We start from the raw sequence: 16701 nt of genomic DNA on the forward strand, positions 1-16701 counted from the left end.
CCAACCTGGCTTCCTTTAAGTCCCAACTAAAATCTCACCTTCTACATGAAGCCTTCCCTAACACGTCTTAATTCTAATACCTTACCTCTGTTAATTATTTCCTATTTATCTTGTATGTAGCCTGCTTTGTATGTATTTGTTTGCATGTTGTCTCTCCTATTCAATTGTAAACTCCTTGAGGGCAGGGACTGTCTTTTGTCTCTTTTTGTATCTTTAGTGCCTCCCACATAGTAGGCACTTAATAAATGTTTGTTGAACAATGATCCATGATGATTCCAAAGGACTCATAATGTAAAATGCTATCCACCTTCAGAGAGACAGAGAACTGATGAACTCAGTGCAGAATGAATTCTTTTCACTTTATTTTTTTTTGCTTTTGTTTTTTGCAACATAGTTAATGTGGAAATATGCTTTTCATGACTTCATATGTTTGATGGATATCATATTTCTTTCCTTTTCATTGGGTAGAGGAGGGGGTAGAGAAAGAGAGAATTTAAAGCTGAAAATAAAAAATTTTAAATTAATAAAAATGTTTATTTATTAATTGAAATGCTAGAAAGTATTATTATTACTAGTAGTACTAATAATGATTTTATACATTTAAACACATGATTTCATGAAGGGGTTCACAGACCTCACCAAATTGTTAAAGGAGTCTATTACTCCAGAAAGGTAAAAGACCCCCATCATAAAATGTGTGATTCTGTGACTTGCCCAAGGTCATATAATTAGTATCAGAGGGGACATTCTAATTTAGGCCTTTCCTGACTCCAAGTCCCCCTTTTCCATTGTAGCTCAGCACCTTCAGGAATGTGGAGGACAAGTCAGCAATTTTTTGAATAGGTAAAAGATGCCATTCTCTGCCTCATTTCTTACCTAGCCTTAATCACTGAATGGGTGTTGCCTCAGTCAAACTAAGACCTGGGAAAGATCTTAGATTAAAAAGATCAAGGTCTCCCACTGCATCAGGGGCCATCTACACTCGTCCTGATCTATATGTTTCCACTGGACCCAGATGGCTCCCGAAGAGACAGTGAGTCTGGTGACTTTGCACAGCCCTCCTTCACTAAAATCACTTCACTTTCAAGTCAAAAGATCACCTTTCTGATGTCATGGCCCCTTTTAAGAACAAAGGACAAACAACAATAGCCAAAATTGTTGGACTTCACTTTTTACACTCCCTAGCCTGGGTCTTTCTTAGGACAAAATACACACATTTTCCAAATAGCTGGGCACTCATCCAAATCCACACCTTGGGTTTATTAGCAATCTCAATCACATCCAATACAACAAGCATTTATTAAGTGCCTACTGTGTTCCAGGCACTCAGCTAGAAACCAGAAACATGACAATAAAAAATGCTACCAGGGAATTTACGTCCAGCTCATGAGAACTACTCAAACAGAGACCTAAGGGAAGAGACCTCCTTGTAAGATAATAGAAAACACAGCTTCATGTAAGGCAGCCTGCTCAGACAACTTAAAGAATAAGCAGATGAGTTGATGAGTTGTAGAAAACTGGATATGACAGCTGGCTATAACCACCCCACACTGTCCGGGCTCATTTTGGGTCAAGACGTTGACATTATTATTGTTATTGTTGGTATTAATTATTGATACTATTTATCAGTTATTTAGATGAATATTAATCATATTACACATACATATGTATGTCTAGATATATGTATATGTGTATATCTATATATTCATACATAAATATATATATATACATATACATATACACATATATCAGCTAGGTGGCACAGTGGATAGAGTGCCGGGCCTGGAGTCAGGAAGACTCCTCTTCCTGAGTTTAAATTCAGCCTCAGATGCTTACTAGCTGTGTGACCCTGGGTAAGTCACTTCACCCTGCTTGCCTCAGTTTCCTCATCTGTAAAATGAGCTGGAGAAGGAAATGGCAGACCGCTCCAGTATCTCTGCCAAGAAAACTCCAAACAAGGTCACAAAGAGTCAGACACAACTGAAAATGATCGAACAGCAAGATATATTATGAGTAATAACAATAACAATTAACAGCCCCTCGTTAAAGGAAGTGGGGATGGGTGTGGTGCAGTAAAGGAACGGCTGGGATGGGCTGGGGGGCTTTGTGTCTCCTGAGTGCGCTCCAGTAGCTGTTAAAAGTCTGCTAGTCTTCAACTTGAAATGTGGGCAAACTGGATTCTAGCAATACCACCGATTGGGTTAGAACCAAGGTGTGTGCTGGTAAATTTTTAACTGACTCTTTGGGGGAAAAAATATAGTCATGATACCTTTTTGAGTTTAATCAGCATTATGAACTTTTTCCCTTTTTTTTTTGGTGAGGCAATCAGGGTTAAGTGACTCGGGTCTGAGGCTGAATTTGAACTCAGGTCCTCCTGACTCCCAGGCCAGTGCGCTATCCGCTGCTCCACGGAGCTGCCCCTTCCCTCCACTTTCTTAAGTCTTTGTTGTTGTTCAGTCGTTTTAGTCACATCCAACTCTTGGTGACCCCATTTAGGGTTTTCTTGGCAACGATACTGGGCCGGTTTGCCATTTCCTCCTCCAGCTTATTTTACAGAGGAGGAAAAGGAAACTGAGGCGGGTAGGGTAAAGTGATTTGCCCGGGGTCACACAGCTAGGAAACATCTAAGGCCAGATGTGAGCTCATGAAGATAAGTCTTCCTGACTCCAGGCCCAGCGCTCTGTGCACTTTGGCGCCACCTAGCTGTGCTGTCTAGACAACCAATGAAACAATAAATAGAGCCCTGGTTTGCAGTGTTTGCTTAGGAGTAAATGCTCACACCGGAAACAGAACGCTCCTTGTCACTTTAGCACACCAGCGTTGTGATTAGAGCCCCAACCTTCAAGATAAAACTCTTAGAATTCTAAGAAAAGTGCAACACAGGCGTGGTATGATGCGTTTGCTCAGTGGGCTACCAGAACTGTACTGAGTCAAGTGAACAAACATTTGTTGTTCTGTGCCAGTCACCCTGTATGGCGCTGGGATGCAAAGAAAGGCAAAAATCATGGTCCCTGCCTTCAAGAAGCTCACTTTCTAATGGGGGAAAGAATATGTAAACACTATATAAAGGTATGAAGATAAGCAGCTAGGTGGCACAGGAGGTAAGAGGACTGAGCCTAGAGTCAGGAAGACCCGAGTTCAAATCCAGCCTCAGACACTTAAGTGACCCTGGGCAAGTCACTTGACCTCTGTTTGTCTCAGTTTCCTCAGTTGTAAATTGGAGATAGTGACAACACCTACTTCCCAGGGATGTTGTGAAGATCAAATGAAATAGTATATATAAAGCACATTGCAATCCTAAAAGTCCTACCGAAATTCTAGTTATTATTAGAAGCTTATATCTTGACATTTTCATCTGATGACAAAAAGCAGATATTTTATCCACCTGTACAACAGTCCACTTTATATAGAAAATAACCAAATCAAGATAATGACTTGTCCTAGGACTGTTTCTATCTAAACCTCATCCAAAAAAAAAACCCAGAAGATAATAATAATAATAATAACAATAATATTAACTGTAGCAGGATGGTGAGTTGTCCCAGGACTGAACCTCATTCAAAAAAATAGAAGATAATAATAATAATAATATTAACTGTAGCAGAATGGTGAGTTGTCCCAGGACTGTTTCTATGTGAACCCCATCCAAAATAAGAGAAGATAATAACAATAACAACAATAATAATACTAACTGTAGCAGGACGGTGAGTTGTCCTAGGACTATTACCCTCTGAATTCCTTTGAACAAGTTATACTAATACTAATAATAGCTAACTTTTACATAGTGCTTACTATGTGCCCGGTACTGTATCAAGCACTTTACAATCAACATTTCATTTGATCAAGATAAGAATGATTTTTCAATATTAGTAATAGCAACTGACATTTATGAAGCACTTTAATTTTTCCAAAGTGCTTTGCATAAATTATCTCATTCAAGCCTTATAAGAACCCTGTGAAGCAGGTGCTAATATTATGCTAATTTGACAGAAGAGAGAACTGAGACCCAGAGGACTAAGGGGTCTGTCTATTCTCCTTGACCACAACCCATAAAAGGAAGAGGCAGGAATAGGCTCCGAAAGCGGCAGACCTAGCATTCATGAAGTTGGATCCTTCATTTTCCAGTACTGAAAATCACACATATGTAGTCTATTATCAATGCTGGGCCAGCCTGATGTCAGCAAAGGAATCTTTGCAATTTAAAGAGAAGCTAGAATTCCGTCTTTCGGAGCACAAGACAAACCTCTGTCCCTTGGCCTGTCATCGTTGAAATGAAATTGCCAAGCAGAGGGTTCAAAATCCCCTAAAATGTGGGAAGGCTGAGTATGGGGAGGACAGGGCGGAGGGAGGGGTGTGGCATCTACTGATAAAGTAGTCCGGAAAGAAAACACCGAATGGATAGGTTACATCGGAAACACAAGGACATTGGCCGTTTCTCAAAGCATTAACAACAAAGAAATTGCTTTCTGAACAAAAGCATACTGAGGGATATTTTCTCCCAGAGGAAAAAAGCTGGCATTGTTTTTTAAAAAATGCCAATACTCTTGAGTCGCATGTATTCCTTACAAAGGAATGTTGTCAGATTTAGTGTTTTCCCTGGAGATTTACTGTCAATACCAAGAAGGCCCTGCATAGCTCTGCCCGTACCAAAACTCAATAAAAGATATTTTTTTTACAGGAGACAAATACAGGGTAAAGGCACCCACGGAGCTAAAGTCGTGTTTTTTCTGTCCAACTCCATCTTGCTTTGGGGAATGTACAATTTCCTCCAGTAATGCCCTAATTTCTTTCCTTGAACTGTGTCAAAATGCCTGGTTTTCTTTCTTTTGATTAACTACAAGGGTAGATGCCTGTCCATTTGTTAAAAGGCACACTGGGCAAATAACACATCCCCAAATCTGCCCTATAGGGATAATCACCATTCTCGGGGCTTCCCTTGGATGGGTGGCTTCCTGTTTGAATAAAAAGACATCCTATGAATCTCAAAAACAGGACAGAACAGAAAGATTGTTTTTCTCTAAAGCTCTTTGTTACTAGGAATGTCCCATTAATAATATGAAAGGGGGAGGGGAATCCTCCTCTCCAGAGTTTTGCCTTTTGCTAAAAATTATACAGCATTTTCTGCAGTTCTTAAAAAGAAATGTTATGCATAAAACATCTATCTAATGAGCTCTCTATTGTACAAAAACACAGGGTGCTTTTATTTGCTTCTTCTTAAAAGCAAAATCTACTCCTAACCCCTTTGTCATCCCAATAGTGAAATCAGCTGTTTCTGATCCTTTGCCTTATACAATAATGACTATAAAGGAGTGGGAAGTGTTTGCTAGTTAACTTCTGTTAAGAAAAGAAAAAAGGGATTTCACAAAGCTTGTTTTTCTTCTTCCAATTTTGTATCAAATTTGTGCCTTTTTAGTTTCTTGACAATAAAATGATGAATTTTTAAAAATGAAATACTGAATCTTAAAAACATGAACCTCATCACGACCAAAGTTACTTACCTGGAGTCCAATATTCTTTGGTACCTTGAAAGATTTGTAAGTCCACAATCATTGACAAAGATCACAACACTTCTAAACTTTCCATTCCATACAATCTTTTTTTTTTTTTTTTTGGTGAGGCAATCAGGGTTAAGTGACTTGCCCAGGGTCACACAGCTATTAAGTGTCCAGTTTCTGAGGCCGGATTTGAATTCAGATCTTTCTCACTCCAAGGCTGGAGTTCTATCCACTGTACCACCTGGCTGCCCCAGTTTCATACAATCTTTGTCCATGTTTTCCCATAAATCTTCTAAAAGGTTAAATAAAGATTACTTTCCTCCAAATCTAATGCCACCATAAAAGGGGGGAGGGGAAGAATAAGCATTTACATAGCGCCTGTTATCCCTATTTTACAATTGAGAAAACTGAGGCAAACAGAGGTTAGGTGATTTGCCAATGGTCACAGTTTGCAAATGTTTGAGGCTGAATTTGAACTCAGGTCCTTCTCACTCCAAATCCATCAGTCTCTCTATCCACTGTGTCACCAGCTGCCTCAAAGCCAGACATGGCCTGGTTGGCCTAACAGCTGTCAGCCCTGTTCTGTGACACCATTATAAAGGGGTTCCATTGTAATTTCTTGAGGAAGATTATTTGCAATTAAAGTCACAGGAGTCATAAAAATAAAACTGGGGCTGACTTTTCAAGCTAGACAACCAAAGAGTCTCCAGACACGAGACAAAGTTGTCTACACATGACAATCTGCTTCTTGATTTGGACAGAACAAAGACTCTTGGAGGTGGATTTACAGACTGGGAAACTGAGGCTCAGAGAGGTGAGGTGACTGCTGGTTAATGGCAGAGTAAAAACCAGAATCTAGATCTCTGGAGGTCTCCATGGCACACAGTAGGTGCTTAATAAAGTTTACTGACCAATTTTTTACTTTTCGTTTTTTGTTCTGTCTTTAAGTATCACCCCCACCCTTCACCCCCATCCTTTAATACACCATTTTACACACTGGATCATAAATCGAGGGCTAGAATGAACTTTCTAATACAACACCCTCATTTTACCTAGAGGACAGAGATGCAATGACTTGACCAGGGTCACACAGGGAGCACTAGGGGGAAACCAGGGTTCCAACAGCTTTTCCACTGTGCCATGTAGACTGCTTCTAAGGGGTTCCAGCTTACAGGTTCACTGTAACAGTAAGCTGACTTTAGTGACAACCTGACATAGGGTAAAGTGTGCTGGACCTGGATTCGAATCCTCCCTGCCATTTATTTGCCTTGTACTCATGGGCAAGTCACTTGAAGGCATCTCCTTGGGCCTCAGTTTCCTCATCAGTAAAATAAGGGGGTTGGGCTAGATGGCTTTTGAGGTACCTTCGGTCTCTAAGTCCTTGAAGGAAAGGGCTGTTTCAATCTTTGTCTTTTCATCCCCCAGTGCCTGGCACGCAGTAGCTGCTGGGGGAATGATTAAGCCTCAGATCCACGCTGGGAAGGGGAGGGGCTGGGCAGCAGGTATTTCTACCGCTAAGGGGAAGTCTAGGCTACCTGATGGCCCGGAGCGACACACCCTGGCCCCGGGAGGGTTAGAGCAGAGGCTGGAGAAAGGGGGACCTGGGCTCTGTAGAGGAATGGCCCAGTGCGGCGCGATGTCAGAAGAGGAAATAGAGGCGACTTTTGGAAAGGGCTGGAGAGCCAGCCGGAGGTGGAAGGGACAAAGGCCGAGCAGGCATCCACCCAGGAAAAGGGGACCCCTAAGCCCAGAACCCTGCCCCAGGGAGCCCCTTCCTCGGGAGATGCCCTGTACAAAGCCGGTTTGTTTGGCATCCTCCTTAGCCCTCCCCGCCCACCTGGATGGTGCTTTACCTAGGTCCCTTCCTTCTTGTCCCAGCGACCCCGCCCCTCGGGCAGGCTAGGGTGCCCGGAACTGGCCTTACCTTCCTGCACCCCGGGCAGCCGGGCCCGGTCAATGTGCAGCCCGCTCATCCTGGGGTCGGAGCTGTCCCCGCTGCTGCTGCCGCCGCGCGCTTCTCTCCCGAGCTCCAGCTCCAGCCGCCGCGCGTCTGCCCGTGCCTTCCTGCCAGCCTTCCTGATTGCTTGCCTGCCGGAGAGATGGGGGAGTCGGAGATGCAGCGAGCGAGCAGGCCGCGGAGGCTGCGGGGTCCAGGTCCAGCCCCGGCTCCGCCCGCCGAGCTGCTCCCCCGGGCCACAAAGAGGTTCCCACGCCCCGCCCTCTGCAGTGCTCCCCGGTGGTCCAGTAGCCGCGGGAGCTCTGGTCCTCCGGCCGAGCCCCCTCTCTTCCGAGACCCCCCCCCCGGCCCCCCCGGACCCTGCTCGACAAACTAACCCAGCTGCCAGGCCCCTAGACACCCCTGGGATCCCAACGTTTGGCCTCACCTCCTTCCCACCCACCCCGTAATGCATGGGTGGCTGCTGAGAATTTTTCTCCCGAAGTGGGGACTTCAAATGCTTGGGCACTTCAGGCTTTACGGATGTCAGACACCCGGTGTTTGCCAGCCCAAGTCCTCTCCTGCTGTTTCTCAGGCCCGTTGGGACTTTCCACCCAACAAAGAGAAAGAGGACTACAGAAAATGCAATTTATGTTGACAAACAATACACCCCAACCTGGTGTTTCTGGGCTATAGCTTTCTGGAGGGAGAGGAAGCCAATGAACAGGGAAGAAAGGGGCAGGTGGAGCTTGTCTGGGGAAAACGGGAAAGATCACCATTGTCACATTTTTCTAGTAAACTTTTACAATATAAATGATTTTTTAAAAAATCATACCACCCATCTTTCACCCACCAAGCCTTCTTCAGAGTAAAGATTCCCCAGTTCTTCCAACCATTCCCTTGAAGTTGTTGAATCGTTTCAGTTGTGTCTGACTCTTTGTGACCCCATTCGGGATTTTCTTGGCAAAGTTACTGAAGTGCTTTGCCATTTCTTTCTCCAGCTCATTTTACAGATAAGGAAACTGAGGCAAACAGGGTGAAGTGACTTGCCCAGGGTCATATAGCTAGTAAGTGTCTGAGGCTGAATTTGAACTCAAGTCTCCAGGCCCATGTTCTATCCACTGTGCCACCTAGCTGCCCCTAAGAAAGTCTAACCCCACCCCCCTCATTTTACCAGTGAGGAAACTAAAGCAAAAAAAAATAAATAAATAAAAGCAGTATTTCTTGCCCCTCCTCCTGATTAAAAAAAAAAAAGTCTGAAAGATGAAAAATAATAAAGTATTTATCACCCTGAAAAGGCAGTCTTTGTCTGATTTTTTTTTATACAAATAAAGCCTAGTCATTCATAAGCCCTATCCTTTCCTTCAGCTGTTCCTCAAATCAAATAACAACAATAAATTCTCAGGCTTGTATAGCTTTAATGTAAATAAACTCCCCATACTGGTTACTTCCTAATTTGCTTCAGTCCAAAGAACTGGGAACCCTTTGATCCAGCCAGTCAGGCATGTGCAGATCTGGTTTTACATAAGGTCATAATTAAATTATTTCACTGACCTTTACAGTGGGAACATTACTTCCTGGTTAAAAAAAAACAAAACCCATAGAGATAAAAGTAAAATGCAAACTGTTTATGGGTGGTGGCTAATACAAAAATTAATCTGTATGGCTGTTGCTTGTTTCACTGTCATGTGAGCAAAAAAAAAAATAAAAATAATCAGTCAATAAACATTTATTAAGTGCCTACTTTGTGCCAGGCATTGTGCTAAGCACTAAAGATACAAAAAAGGCAAAAAACAGTCTCCGTTCTTTAGGAACTCATGGGGGAGACAATGTGCAAACAGCTATGTACAAACACATTGTAGAGAGTCCACAGAGGGAAGGCATGAGAATGAAGGGGGAGTCAGGAAAGACTTCCTGTAAGAAGTGGCATTTTTAGCTGGAACTTGAAGGAAGCCAGAGAAGCCAGAAGGAGGACAGAAGGAGGGAGAGCATTCCAGGCACAGGGGACAGCCAGAGAGAATGTCCAAAGTCAGGCGATTGAGGGTCTGGTGTGAGGAACAGCCAGGAGACTGGTGTCACTGGATCTCAGAGTCCTTGGGAGGGAGAGTGAGAAGCCTGGAAACATAGGGCGGGGCAGGTTATAAAGGGCTTTGAATCCAAACAGAGGGTTTTAGTTTTGATCCAAGAGATGATAAGGAGTCACTAGAGTTTATTAAATAGGGCAGGGAATAGTAAGAGAGATAGCTGAGTGGGAGAGCTTGCGGTAGGCAGCCCAACTGGCAGACTATTTCAATAGTCCAGGCATGAGGCAATGTCAGGAAATGTCAGGATGTGTCAGGGAAGAGAAGGGATTATATTGGTGAGATGTTACAAAGGTGAAATCGATTGGCTTTGACCACAGATTGGGGCAGCACTTGGATCTGAGTTCAAATTCTGCCTCAGACATTTATTAGCTACATGACCCTGGACAAGTCACTTAAATCTGTTTGACTCAGTTTCCTCAATTGTAAAATGGGGATATTGGTGAGATGTTACAAAGGTAGAATTGATTGGCTTTAACAACAGATTGGGGCAGCACTTGGGCCTGAGTTCAAATCCTGCCTCAGACATTTATTAGCTATACGACTCTGGATAAGTCACTTAAATCTCTGTTTGTCTCAGTTTCCTCAACTGTAAAATGAGGATAACAGGGTTGTTGTGAGCATCGCATGAGATAATATTTATAAAGCACGTGGTGTTATATGAGTGCTAGGTATTATTGTTAATTATATTGGGGAAGGGGCAAAAGAGGAAAAGGAGCTGAGGATGACTCCTAACTCATGAAACTCTATGCCTCTCTCAGAGAATACAAAGAAAAGTCAGACAGCCCTTGCTCTCAGGGAGCTTGCATTCTATTAGGGGGTAGGACATATTTGTAGACAGGTCAATATAAGAATATATACAAATAAATATACAGTGGTCAAAGAATGCAGAACTGGGGGAATCTGAAGGAGCAGAGCCTTGAGGCTAACATGAGGTTCTAAGAAGAAGTGAGTGTGTCTGGGGATGAAATATTGTGTATCAGGAGCATCAGGTGGGTCAGTTTGACTGGACTATGGGTTGAGCATATGAAGAAGATTATTCTGTAGTAAGTCTGGAGCTAGATTGTCCAGCATTTGTATTTCCTTCTAAAGACAAGAGGGAGTTGTTTGGGAAGTAACAGGGTCAGATCTGTGCTTTAACTTTAGCAAACAAACACCAGACTGAAATCCTATACCCTGTTAATTAAGATCACGTAGTCCTAGGTTTAAAGCTCGAAGGGCCGTTACAGGTCACCGAGTCTGATTAGAGGAGCAAAGCCCGGACTGCTGGACTGGTTATTAGACTGATTAAGAGACACAATCATACCATGCTTGGATTCCAGAAAAGTTTTTGACAATCATTCATGCTGTCTTTTGGGACAAGATGAGATGTGGGTTAGATGATAATACTACTGTAACACAGACTGCCCCAGCCCCCATTGCCTGAAGGCCAGCTATGTTACATTTCCCCCCCTCCCCTAAAGGTTCTTCAATACCCTTAAAGGAGTTTTGGACGTCTAGGCTCCCTCTAAATGGCTCCAGCCCCTGCTGATGGTGTTTCCTCAAGTGTAGAGGTGATAACCTGTTCCATTTAACCACTAACAGCTGGATTAATTTTTACAAAAAGATTCATATAGAGATAAAATGAGGAGTTAGGGCAAAATCTGTTATGCTTTAGCTGAACTAAAAAAAAAACAAAACCCCTCAACTAAACAACAAAGTAGAAATTCCGAAAATTAAAGGAGAGATTAATAAAATTAAAAACAAACCCCCACCATCAAAATGATAAACAAATCTAAGAGCTGGTTTTTTTTGGGGGGGGAACTAGTAATATAGATAAACAGTCTAATTTTTTTTTAAAGAAGCGGAAGATCAAATTGTTTGTATTAAAAATGAAATGAGAATTCACAATATTTGAAGGGGAAATGAACAGAAATTATTTTGCCCAATTATATGCTAACAAACTGATAATTTAGAAGATATATATGAATACTTAGAAAACTATGAAGTATCCAGATTAACAAAAGAAAAAAGAAATTATTTCAGAGAAATTGAATAAATCATAAATGAATTCCCAAAGGGGGAGCGGGAAAACCAGGACCAGATAGATTTTTTCCACTTTAAATATTTTAGTCTTTTAATTACATGTAAAAATATTTAACGTATATTTTTAAATTTTGAGTTCAAATTCTCTCCCTCTCTCTTTCCTTTGCCCTCACTGAGAAGGCAAGCAATTTGGATATAGGTTCTACATATGCAGTCGTGAAAAACATATTTACATATTTGTCACGTTATAAAAGAAAACACACACACACACACACACACACACACACAAAACCCAACCCACCAAAAAAATAAAGTTAAAAATAGTATGCTTTGATCTGTATTCAGACTCCATCAGTTTTTTCTGTGAAGGTGGATAGCATCTCTCATCATGAGTCTTTTGGAATTGTCTTGGATCTTTGTATTATTGAGAATAACTAAGTCATTCACAGCAGATCATCATATTATATTGCTGCTACTATGTACAATGTTCTCCTGGCTCTGCTCACTTCACTTTGCATCAGTTTGTGTAAGTCTTTCCAGGTTTTTCTGAGAGCATCCTGTTTGGCATTTCTTATAGCACAACAGTATTTCATCACAATCATAAACCACAACTTGTTCAGCCATTCTCTAATTGATGGACATCCCCTCAATCTCCATTTCTTTGCCAGCACTAAATGACCTGCTATAAACATTTTTGTACATATAAGTCTTATTCCTTTTTTAAAAATATCTTTGGGATATAGACTTGGTAGTGGTATGGTTTTATAGCCTTTTGGACATAGTTCCAAATTGCCCTCCAGAACGGTTGCATCAGTTCATAACTCCACCAACAGTGCATTAGTTGGACCAGATAGATTTAAAAAGTGAATCCTATCAAGCATTTAATAAGAAATTGCTTATTCCAATATTATACAGACTGTTTGCGGTATAACAATGGAAAGCACCATTCTAATCCCCTTCGATGAGATAAATATGATCGTGATACCTAAACAAGAGAGTCAAAGTAGAGAAGGAAAAGTTTAGAACAATATTCCCAATGAATATTGATGCAAACAATTTAAGTGAAATATTAACAAAAGGCTGCAACAGCATGTTAGAAAGATTACATATTATGACCAAGTTGCATTTATACCCAGAATGTAGGTCTGTTTCTACAAAAGGAAGATTTTAAATAGAATAAATCATCTATATATAAAAATATAGAAAAAATACACAAATAAGTTTAATATATTTGTATATTATAAATATATATTTAATATATAAATATATAAAATATCTATAAAATCATGTATGTATGTAAATAACAAAAAACACATAATTATATCAAAAGATGCTGAAAAGGTTTTTGACAAAGCCCAAAAACCATTCCTGTAAAATCAACAAGCACTTATAAAATGTCAACTATGTCCAGGCACTGTGCTAAGCACTGGGGATATAAAGAAAGGCAAAAACCAGTCCTTGTTCTCAAGGAGATCAGTCTAATGGGGGAGGCAACATATAAACAACTATGTACAAATAAGATGTATACAGGATAAATTGGAGATAATCCACAGAGGGATGGCACTAAGATTAAAGAAGACTGAAAAAGTTTCCTGCAGAAGATGAAATTTTAGCTGAGACTTGCAGGAAACCTAGAAAACCAGAAGAGGGGTGGGGGTGGGGGAAGGGAATTACAAGTCACAAAGAGTCAATCCCCCAATTAATAGTTTCAGTGAAGTTGCAGGATGTAAAATAAATTCACTCAAAGCACCAGTATTCTTGTATGTTACCAACAAAACCCAGCAGAAAGAGCTAAAAAGAGAAAATGATTACAAGAGATATAAAATATTTGGAGTGTTATCTGTCAAGACATATCAAGGAACAATATGCATCCAACAATAAAGTACTCCTTGCAGAAACAAAGACAAATCTAAATAATTGGAGAAATAGTAGTAGCTCCTGGGCACATCAAGAGAATTTGAGAAAAATGACAATACTGCCTAAATTAATTTATTTATTCACTACCCAACCAATCAAACTACCAAAGGATTATTTTATAGAGCTAGAAAAAATAATAATAAAATTCATATAGAGGAACAAAAGGCCAATAATCTCAAAAGTAATAATGGAAAAAGTGGCAAAGATTGACTCTATCAATACCACAAAGTAGAGATTATTAAAAGAATTTGGTTAAAAATTAGAGAGGTCCATCAGTCAAACTCCCATTTTCTCTAGTCAATTGTCCCCACTATAATTTCATCTCTAATTTTGTTTCTTCATATTTACTGGTTCCTTCTTTGCTGCCTTCAAACATAACCAAGTCTTCTCCATTCTTAAAGAGCCCAGCTAACTTTTATCTTCCTTTTCTTAGCCAAACTCTTTGGAAAAACAAAACAAAACAAAACAAAACAATCTGCCCCCACTCATTTGTTCTACTTTTTCTCTTGTCATTCTTTTCATAGACCGCTGCAATTTGGCTTCTGGCCTCACCTCTCTGCTGATCCAGCTCTCTCCAAAGATACCAAAAATCTCTTGATTTGGCAAATTAAACATTCTCTTATCAATCCTCATTCTTCCTGACTCTGTTGACCACCCCTCTTTTTTATTACTCTTTGCTCTCAGGGTTTTTGTAACACTGCTTTCTCCTACCTCTCTGACTGCTCCTTTGCTCATTAATCATCCCTAACTCTGTGTGTACCCCAAGGTTGTGTCCCTGGACCATCTTCTCTCTCGGTATTCTCTAACTTGGTGACTTCATCACTTCCTATGGGTTCCATTACTATCTCTACGCTGAGGTCTTATGTATACTATGAATGCTACTGAGTCTCCAGTCCAATGGTATGGAACTTCCTCCTCATTGGTGGAGATCAATACCTTGAGCACATATAAGTGAGGGTGGGAGAGAGGAGAACACCAGGCTCTTCCAGTCTTTTCAGTTTCTTCATGTTCTGACTTCCAGCTTTGGGAGAGAAGGAAGATGATGCCAACTCCACTTCAAGTTGATGAAGGGAAAATAAAACTCTTGGAAGAAGCCAACATGAGAAGAGCTGGCCGTCTCCATTATGTCCCTATCTCCAATTTGCCCTACTAGAGACTTGGGGGAGTTTTCCCTCTCTTGGTTGAGCTGAGTTACCTTGTTCCCAATGGTAGAACTCCTTCTCTCTGTACTATATTTTAAAATTTTAATTATATTTTTATTTATTATTTTTCTTCCTCCTCCTCCTCCTTCTCCTCCTCCTCCTCCTCCTTCTTCTATTTTCCTTTGTATGCTTTTTCTGATTTCTGTTTTGCTATCAACTTGGCTAAATGGAATTCTTTGCTAATGGCTATATGTGATCATTATGGAACTGTATTTGGGGGGAAAGAAGTCAAGCCTTGGATATAAAGCTTGGCACCTGCTTCTCTCATTAATGAATCGTGGTCAGAAATTTAGCCTGAACCTGAAAGCCATATCCACTAGATGAATAATATTTAAGGGAGTGGATAAATATAATTCTAGTCTGGTACCACACCTCTTGTAGGAAAGCAAAGTGGCCAAGCTTCTGGCCCTAACCTCCTGCTTCCTTTCCCTCCTGGCAGGAATTAAAGCCTCCCTTGGAGAAGAGCAGAAGGAGGAGGCTGGCGATGTCTATTTTGCCTCTCTTGGAGCTGCATAGTGACACCCTCATACTATGTGTGAAGGGACAGCCTCACTCCATACATACTCCCATATATCCATGTATACGCAAATACATATTTATACATATGTATTTATTTATATTTATTTTTTATTTACATATTTACATATTCATGTATACATATTTATATATACATATATATGTGTAGTAGCTGTAGTATTTGTGCGTAGCTTGATTGTCTCTCTACAGGTCCATTACCTGCCTCTTGGATATTTTTAATTGGATACCATATAGACGTCTTTTAAACTCAATATGTTCAAAACCGAACTCTTTTTCAGACCCGTACCTTTCCTGAACTTCCTTATTATGGCTGAGGTCCTATCATCCTTTCAGCCACCCAGGTTAACAACCTCGGCATCATGCTTGACTTCTCCCTCTCACTCACTGCACATATCCCTAGAGTGGCCAAGGCGCCATTTTCTAGCCACCGCACCACCGAGCTGCATAAAGACATAGGCAGGACTTCCATTCTAACAACAGGCACATGTTACACAGAAGGACTTGTGTGGGGTGTTCAGGGACGACTAGTGCCTCCAGGGGGAGGGCTCGGGAGCCCTTTTCAAGACTTTGGCTCCAAGAAGCCTTAGCATGCACAGGGGCCACACCCCATAAAACCATCTCAGAAGACGGTTCTGTTCATTTCTTAAGAAAGTCAGATTTTTCTACATAGGCCTGTGGATGTCCATAGGTGGCTTTTCCTGAACTTGGAAGACTCATTTTCTTAACATGTCCTTTCTGCCATCTGGAAGGTCATTTCTGTTAAGAAGATTGATCTGTAAAAGAAATGATGGCCAGAGCTTGGATCTCATCTGTGCCAGGATGAGTCATGCTTAGAAAGAATGATGATGATGGCAAGTGGGCGAGAAGGGTAAATCATTGACATCTAAACAATTAATTGATTGGATTCATCAGGAATTGCTTTGAAGGAGATTTGAGGAAGCGACTTCATCTGAATGATTAGAAATGGGGACTCAGTTACTGCTGCCATTATTGCAGCTGAGAAGGAGAAGCTGGAACACCAGTATGAGCTTTGGCTCTTATCTACTACACCCTAAAAACCTCTTAGTAAGAGAAGTAGGGGATCATTGAATTATAGATCTAGACAGAGGTACCTTGGCCATGGTCCTAAAGTTAGAGGAAAGTGAAGTGACCTAGGTAAATCACACCTTAGTTTGAACAGTAGAAAGTGCCAGAGGTAAGATTTGAACTCAGGGCCTCTGACTTCAGAGCCACTGCTCTTTCTATTGTACTTTGGTGCCTCTGAGGTGCTCACCTTCCAGAGGAAAAAGCCTAGGCCCAAGAAGGGAAGGCAACCTGCCCCCGGTCATATAGGTAGGTAGTAAGTAATAGACTTAGGATTCAAATACAATTCCTCTGATTTCAAATTCAAGGTTTTTTCTCTCACGCCACTTAAATAAACTTAAAAGGAGATTGGCCTGAGTGGCCTGGCTGAATGTAAGCTACTTGAGGGCAGGGGAGCTTTGACTTCTTTTCTTTGTCTTTGCATC

At 41.1% G+C, this 16701-nt stretch overlaps 1 protein-coding gene across 1 annotated transcript in view; it reads right to left on the minus strand.

Annotated features, from left to right (window-relative positions):
* The window catches only part of LOC114029430 (coiled-coil domain-containing protein 50-like), a 57763-nt gene extending 49365 nt beyond the window's left edge, over positions 1-8398 (minus strand). Inside the window, exons 1-2 of the mRNA XM_027843863.1 lie at positions 7830-8398; positions 7420-7583 (exon numbers count right to left, since the gene is read on the minus strand). Of these exons, the coding sequence (XP_027699664.1) occupies positions 7420-7583; positions 7830-7906 (241 nt within the window). The 5' untranslated portion in view covers positions 7907-8398. The remainder of the gene's footprint in view (positions 1-7419; positions 7584-7829) is intronic.
* Positions 8399-16701: the final 8303 nt, after the last annotated feature.

Source organism: Vombatus ursinus, unplaced genomic scaffold (genome assembly GCF_900497805.2).
Source record: "Vombatus ursinus unplaced genomic scaffold, bare-nosed wombat genome assembly UNPS02014932.1, whole genome shotgun sequence".
Taxonomy (NCBI): Eukaryota; Metazoa; Chordata; class Mammalia; order Diprotodontia; family Vombatidae; genus Vombatus; species Vombatus ursinus.